The 8096-nt window shown below is 45.1% G+C and overlaps 1 protein-coding gene across 1 annotated transcript in view; it reads right to left on the reverse strand.

Moving 5' to 3' along the window:
- Positions 1–7018, reverse strand: part of LOC138357183 (serine-rich adhesin for platelets-like) — a 16437-nt gene extending 9419 nt beyond the window's left edge. The window contains exon 1 of the mRNA XM_069313831.1: positions 6961–7018. Coding sequence (XP_069169932.1) covers positions 6961–7018 — 58 coding nt within the window. The remainder of the gene's footprint in view (positions 1–6960) is intronic.
- Between the last annotated feature and the right edge of the window lie 1078 nt (positions 7019–8096).

An 8096-nucleotide genomic window follows, 5' to 3' on the forward strand; every position in this document is an offset into this window, starting at 1 on the left:
GGACATGATGGGTTTAGAGCCATGAAGCTGGTAGCGGTGATGGGCGGCGAGTAGCATGGTTGGTGGTTGTGGGCGGCAGGGGCCAGGTTGTGGGCGGCAGGGGCCAGGTTGTGGGCGGCAGGGGCCAGGTTGTGGGCGGCAGGGGCCAGGTTGTGGGCGGCAGGGGCAAGGTGTGGGCGGCAGGGGCAAGCGCAAAATCAGTAGCTGGTGGTGATAATTGACGCTGGGGCGAAATTGTTCAGTAATTGTAGGTGAATGTGTGGAGGGGGGGGGGAAGGGAGGGAGGAAGAGGGGGGGAGAGAGAGAGGAGGGAGGGGGGGAGAGAGAGAGAGAGAGAGAGAGAGAGAGAGAGAGAGAGAGAGAGAGAGAGAGAGAGAGAGAGAGAGAGAGAGAGAGAGAGAGAGAGAGAGAGAGAGAGAGAGGGGGGGGGGGGGTCTAGTAACAGAAGAAAGGTGAAGCCAAATTTATAATGTAAGAGAATGAGAAAAGACGAAGGTCCAGGGCGGCTAGTTCGCCATCCCCTGGACTATGCCACCCCCTGGACTATGCCACCCCCTGGTCTATGCCCACCCCCTGGACTATGCCCACCCCTGGTCTATGCCACTGATTTCAGTCTTGATAATTAACCTAATGAATCAGGCGAGTTTATCCTTCTGAAGATCAATAACAACATTTTCACAACCATATACAATTACATTCTACAATTTACTAAAGAAAAAACTTATCATAACCTCTATTAATATCCTGAATACCTCAGATTTACACTTAGAAACTGTATTAATAATTGATCAAACAAATGCTTACAGTTGTGAGTGGAGGAAAGAGGAGTTACAGCCACAAGAGAATGCTTACAGTTGCGAGTGAAGCAAAGAGGAGTTACAGCCACAAGAGAATACAGAGTGACTGGTCGGGGTAAGAGGGAATAACAAGAGGGAAGATAAGGCTGCAGAGGGGGACGGGGAAGGCAAATCACAGAGTAATAAAAGTGTTTTCCTCTGATGGAGTGAAAACATCGTCTGCATTATCGATGAGGGGCTTTGGAGGCCATTGGGAAGGCTGGAGTAGGTGGTGGTGGTAGGTGGTGGTGGTTGGTGCTTGTTGTAGGTGGTGGTTGGTGCTTGTGAGTAGTGGTGGTAGGTGGTGGTTGGTGCTTGTGAGTGGTGGTGGTAGGTGGTGGTTGTAGGTGGTGGTAGGTGGTGGTTGTAGGTGGTGGTTGGTGCTTGTGATTGTTGTAGGTGCTGATTGGTGCTTGTGATTGTAGGTGCTGATTGGTGCTTGTAAGTGGTTGTTGTAGGTGCTGATTGGTGCTTGTGATTGTTGTAGGTACTGATTGGTGCTTGTAAGTGGTTGTTGTAGGTGGTGGTCGGTTGTTGTGAGTGATTGTTGTAGGGGCTAGTTCTTGGTGGTTCTTGTAGGTGGGATCTTGTTGGTGTAGATAGAGTTGTAGGTGGTGGTTTGTGATGATGAGTGGGTGTTGTAGGTGGTGAGTGGCAGGTCCACAAGATGGTAGTTGTGTATGGCAGCAAGAGATCTTGGCAGGAGACAGTAGGGGGGGGGGTTACACTAGTGGGGGTTAGTGACACTAGTGGCACTTTGTAGTATCAAAGTAGGTGGCACCAGGATGGGTGCATCTCTTTGTGTGAGATAGACAAAATAAAAAATATATGTAGCAGGAGCCGGTCGGCCGAGCGGACAGCACGCTGAACTTGTGATCCTGTGGTCCTGGGTTCGATCCCAGGCGCCGGCGAGAAACATTGGGCAGTTTCTTTCAACCTATGCCCCTGTTACCTAGCAGTAAAATAGGTACCTGGGTGTTAGTCAGCTGTCACGGGCTGCTTCCTGGGGGTGGAGGCCTGGTCGAGGACCGGGCCGCGGGGACACTAAAGCAACCGAAATCATCTCAAGATAACCTCAAGAAGATATGAGAGAGAAAAAATGTCTTAGACTCGGCACATTATATAGACAACCGATGGTTAGTAAGGCGGAGTCCAAGAGCTAAGAGTTCGATCCTGCAAGCACGAACAAATACTACACAAAAACAGGCGCAGAGCTCTGGGGGGTCCTAGTTGATGCTTCTGTTCACCTAGCAGTAAATAGGTACCTGGGAGTTAGACAGCTGCTCCGGGCTGCTTTCTGGGGAATGTGTGTTATGAGAGACATTTTTGTAGTAAATATGATGGAGAAAAAGAGGCAGGGAGTCATTACATTACACAATCGATGGTTGGAAAGGCGGGGTCCAAGAGCTAACAGCTCGATCCTGCAAGCATAAATAGTAAATACACATACAAACATTCACATAATGGATATCTATCTTGAGGTTATCTTGAGATGATTTCGGGGCTTTTTTTAGTGTTAAACAAACCTACAACACTATATTCCACTATATCATATTATAATATATAATCCAAATGGAACATCAACCTAATGCTAGTTCACTAACAACAATTGGTTCGCCTGATATATTCCTCTCAATGATACCTATTTCCTTCTGAAAGTGCAAATCAAATTCATATCTCAACCTGCTATCATTGTACATAAAGTTGGAATGAAAATCATGGCATTCTCCTTTGGCCAATAAAAATCATGACATCTCGTTTTAACCAATCAACAATCATAGATTATAGAATGAGGTCACAATCATTTTTTTTTTGAGAGTGGAAGAAGGCAAAGGTCAAAGGTCAGGCGTAACTTCTCCTTGGTTTATTCTCTATCATTCAGGGTTCAGGGATCTTAAACCCTGATAAGATAAGGATTCTGCATCCTTATCTTTCATCTCGTTGCCTCTGGAATATTACAGTCAAGTAAAAGTACTAATCTTGACTTAACAGCGAACCACCAATCTCTCCTCTCGTCCAATCAGTGATCAGCTCTCCTGTCATTGATCAGGTGTGACTTTCATACTTTACGGTGAAAGTTTTAAGAAATTCAGAAGAAAACTTGCTAGTTTAAAAAAAAATTAACCCGAAATATTAGCTTTATTAAAGCAAATGCTTTTATATTCTGTTATTAAGTCACATTCATTAATATAGAAGTGTATAAACGCTTCAAGAATTATTATATTCATATTATAATTACTGAAATGTTTTCCAGAATAATGAATGTAAGACTCAAGCAGTATTAAGAAGCATTGTATCTAATTATCGGTGTGATTATTGTCATTATATATATATTAAAATTACTTCCTGGTCTAAATTATCATCATTAGCCCCAGTGTGGTCCCCGCTAACCAGAAGAAAATTACAGAGGTTGTGGAAGCAATTAGAGTTGAGGTGAGCATAGGTACACCCACCTTTGGACACAATGGTGGCAAAGGTGGGCAGCAGCGTTACGTGCTGTGATATAGATGGTGACAACTTGTGTTATAGGAAGACATGGAAACACTATATGATAAGTGGAATACGAGGGAACTAAGCACCATGTTGTCTCGGTGGGGCTCGCCATAGCCCGTGCTACTTGGAACTTTTTGTTCCAGGTAGCGAATGTTTAATAACACTAACAGATGAAGTCTGGAGGAATATTAAGTACACAGCTCTCAAGTTCACGTACGTTTGTACGTATATCTCTCTCAATGTTGATATGACACGGCTAAACGCCTTCTGTTATCATGAGATGATTTCGGGGCTTCTTGTGTCCCCGCGGCCCGGTCCTCGACCAGGCCTCCACCCCCCAGGAAGCAGCCCGTGACAGCTGACTAACACCCAGGTACCTATTTTACTGCTAGGTAACAGGAGCATAGAGTGAAAGAAACTCTGCCCATTGTTTCTCGCCGGCGCCTGAGATCGAACCCAGGACCACAGGATCACAAGTCCAGCGTGCTGTCCGCTCGGCCGACCGGCTCCCTTCGCCTTTGGGGCAACTTGTACTCAAATCAACTTAAAACTGAGCAAATCCACAAGGGCCGTGACGAGGATTCGAACCTGCGTCCGGGAGCATCCCAGACACTGCCTTAATCGACTGAGCTACGACAGGGTTAAAAAGAGTTGAAACCGAAGTTCTACTGAACTTACTGGATCTCGTAGCCTCTCCGAGGCACAAACCAGGATTTTACACAACTCTGGGATGCTCCCGGACGCAGGTTCGAATCCTCGTCACGGCCCTTGTGGATGTGTTCATTTGATGCATCACGTTAGTGTGATCTCTGTGTGTAATGAAAACCGAGATTCGGGACCCAAGAACTGTAGCTCAACCCCCCACACAAGTACATCTAGTTAAGTACCCCACAGCAGTATATTCCGGATTAAAATTTAGTTTGATATGTGAGCATTTTATAATTTTTTCATGAAGTGAACACAATTTTCAGGATTTAATATTAAACAAAAACCAAAGTTTGTTGACCAGACCACACACTAAGAGTTGAAGGGACGACGACGTTTCGGTCCGTCCTGGACCATTCTCAAGTCGATTGTGAACCAAAGTTTGTTAGTACATTTACTAACAAAACCAAACAAAAACCAAAGTTTGTTAGTACATTTTCTCAGTATCATATATCGTTAATAATGCGGAAAATCCACAGAGAAATATGAAATGAGGTGAACGTTTCGGCTTGTTAAAGCCTTTGTCAACACCAGACTGACTGGCGAGTCCGAGTCAGTCTGGTGTTGACAAAGGCTGTAACAAGCCGAAACGTTCACCTCATTTCATATTTCTCTGTGGATTATCCGCATAAAATGATCAGTGTTTTGTGATCGTCAATTGCATCGTTAATAATATTTCAACAAGCCAATACCATGAAAAGGGGCTTTTATAAGCGACAGGGGATTAATAAAAGGGAACTTTTAATGGTTATTTTGAAATATCCTTATATGTATGCAGACGATTTTGTCTGTATAATTTGAAATACAAATTTAAAACTATTGAGAAATAAAACATGTGTGAAAACACACTAATATGGAGCACAAGTTTGAAATACACGAATTGAAATTACACACAGAAATCACAATAGCGTGATGCATCAAATGAACAAATCCACAAGGGCCGTGACGAGGATTCGAACCTGCGTCTGGGAGCAGCTGGGATGCTCTCGGACGTAGGTTCGAATCCTCGTCACGGCCCTTGTGGATTTGTTCATACGAACTGAAATGTTTGGATATGAACAGAATTCAACTCATTAGTCAAAACCTCTTCAACACTTTCCTTGAGCCGCAGTAAAATAACACGAAACATTCGTCAATATACTATCCTCTTCTTATTCCTATTACTATCTTGTTCAATAAAACATTGAACTATATGTTTAACACATCTCTAACCCTGTCCATGGAGGACAGAAGAAAATGTATATATGCTGGTTAGCATTGTAAATGTGTGGCCACGTTTGTGGTAGAAAAAAAAATTACTATCTCCTCTCATTCGGTGGTTATAATAGGAGCTGCCTCGTATGGGCCAATAGGCCCTCTGCAGTTCTTATTCCTACTACTATCCCCTCTACTATATCTTACTTTGCTCCTCTTGCCTATTTATTGCCTGCATCTATTTCCTCATCACAAGCGAATTGAGAATGGTCCAGGACGGACCGAAACGTCGTCGTCCCTTCACCTTCTAGTGTGTGGTCTGGTCAATATACGACTTGCTTACAATGTTTAAAAAATGCCTACATAGGTTTTCATGCGAGGTTTCCCGTATTATAAACAACAGCTAAAATCGACTGTAATATATGAAAAAAAATTCATTTATAACTCAACCTCAAGAACTGAATATTTACAAAGACATAACAAATATATGACAAGGAATATTGAGACTATTTAGACATTATAACCGGGGTCACTCTACTGGCGAAGGCCTGATAGAATTATACAAAAAGTGAGAAAAAAATCCTCCGAGACAGGCGTATCTCCGCCTGGCACTGGACAAGGAAAATCCATCACGTTTAGTAGTCCGCTGGGATGAGCGGTGAGGTGTGTTTCACAGCTGCCAGTGTTGCGTCGGGCCAGTGTTGTCTTCTGTGTTGCTCCCTGTGTTGCTCTACAGCTGTGTAACGTCCTGTCATGTTCCCCGTATTACTAAGAACTTTGTGTCGCGAGATGCTGTGTGTGCTGGTCTCACGTTCACCAAAGCCATTCTTAGAGCCATGCACGCTGACACACACTGGAGAGTACCACCCGCACTGAACGAGCGAACAAGAGAGAGACAGAGAGAGAGAGACAGAGAGAGAGAGAGACAGAGAGAGAGAGACAGAGAGAGAGAGACAGAGAGACAGACAGACAGAGAGAGAGAGAGAGACTGACAGACAGATAGACAGACAGCCAGATAGACTGAGAGAGAAAGAGAGAGAGAGAGAGACAGAGAGAGAGAAGCAACGAAGAGAAACAACACACAGGCATCAAACAAATGGGACACACTAGCTGTCTTTGCCTCAACAGAGAGCCGGTGTGGGCTGGTGTCATCACCTATATACCAGCAACACACAATACAACACACCAACACAAACTAGAAACACCAGGAACACACACACGCTAATAGCCTGTCTAGTGTTGCCTATTATCTCTTCTTCGTGTCTTCTGTCTCTCTCCTTCTTGCCATTGCGTTCATTCCTTCTTCAGTTCCTTTTTATCAACTTTATCAAATGTATAATTCTTCACTGACTCTTAACATGTTTTTATTGGAAATTTAAAAGTCACGTACTAGGAAGAGCCGGTCGGCTTAGCGGACAGCACGCTGGACTTGTGGTCCCGGGTTCGATCCCAGGCGCCGGCGAGAAACAATGGGCAGAGTTTCTTTCACCCTATGCCCCTGTTACCTAGCAGTAAAATAGGTACCTGGGTGTTAGTCAGCTATCACGGGCTGCTTCCTGGGGGTGGAGGCCTGGTCGAGGACCGGGCCGCGGGGACACTAAAGCCCCGAAATCATCAAGATAACCTCAAGAAGATAGGAACATCAGCCTCAGAACAGAAACCCATCTCAGCCTCGACCAGCCAATCAGCGCCCAAGCTCACTATCATCCAGCCAATCAGAAACCATTCTTACAGTCTTTAGCCACAGAAGAATTACCATCTAGATAACATAAGCGAGCACCAAAGGCCATCTCCTAAGGACCGTATTCCTAGCTAATTATTACCCCGGCTGGCTAATTAGTGTAGGCTGTTTGAGTCGCACTTTTATAAGTGGCTTTACGGGGAAACTTAGCCAAGATAAACAGAGTTACGCAAAGTGGCCAGACTGGAGACTCGTCGCACTAGAGGTCCTCTACAGGCACTGGGGAGGGTGCAGGAGCACCTCTGTAGTACTGAGTGTGAGAGGGAGCACTGGGGAGGCTGCAGGAGCACCTCTGTAGTACTGAGTATGAGAGGGAGCACTGGAGAGGCTGCAGGAGCACCTCTGTAGTACTGAGTATGAGAGGGAGCACTGGAAAGGCTGCAGGAGCACCTCTGTAGTACTGAGTATGAGAGGGAGCACTGGAGAGGCTGCAGGAGCACCTCTGTAGTACTGAGTATGAGAGGGAGCACTGGAGAGGCTGCAGGAGCACCTTTGTAGTACTGAGTATGAGAGGGAGCACTGGGAAGGCTGCAGGAGCACCTCTGTAGTACTGAGTATGAGAGGGAGCACTGGGAAGGCTGCAGGAGCACCTCTGTAGTACTGAGTATGAGAGGGAGCACTGGGAAGGCTGCAGGAGCACCTCTGTAGTACTGAGTATGAGAGGGAGCACTGGGGAGGCTGCAGGAGCACCTTTGCCCTTGTGTGGCAGTGCACAATAGAAAGTTGTTTTCACATATCCAAACATTAAAACATTGATTGTAACCATGATATATATGTTCTTCCGCCTTCAGTTTAGACCTATTGTCTTGTGTATGACCCTCTGTCCTGTGTGACAGTGAATACCAGCATTATCCTCACTTTAATAAGACTTAATTGAAATCCTCATATTAGGCAAAATTGTAATTGATTTTGTCAATAAAGATGTTAATAATAATCCGTAGTACTGAGTATGAGAGGGTAAGGAAGCATTAAGGGAGCGCGTAGGGACGGAGAAGGGAGGGAGGAAATGAGAGGGGGGGGGGACAAGAAGAGATAAAGGGTTAAGGGAAGAAAAACTGGGAAAGGAGAAGGGGTAGGGACAGATAATTTTTTTTTACACAGGTTAATTGCTGGGGAAACAAATGACT

The sequence above is a fragment of the Procambarus clarkii genome, chromosome 76 (assembly GCF_040958095.1).
Source record: "Procambarus clarkii isolate CNS0578487 chromosome 76, FALCON_Pclarkii_2.0, whole genome shotgun sequence".
Taxonomy (NCBI): Eukaryota; Metazoa; Arthropoda; class Malacostraca; order Decapoda; family Cambaridae; genus Procambarus; species Procambarus clarkii.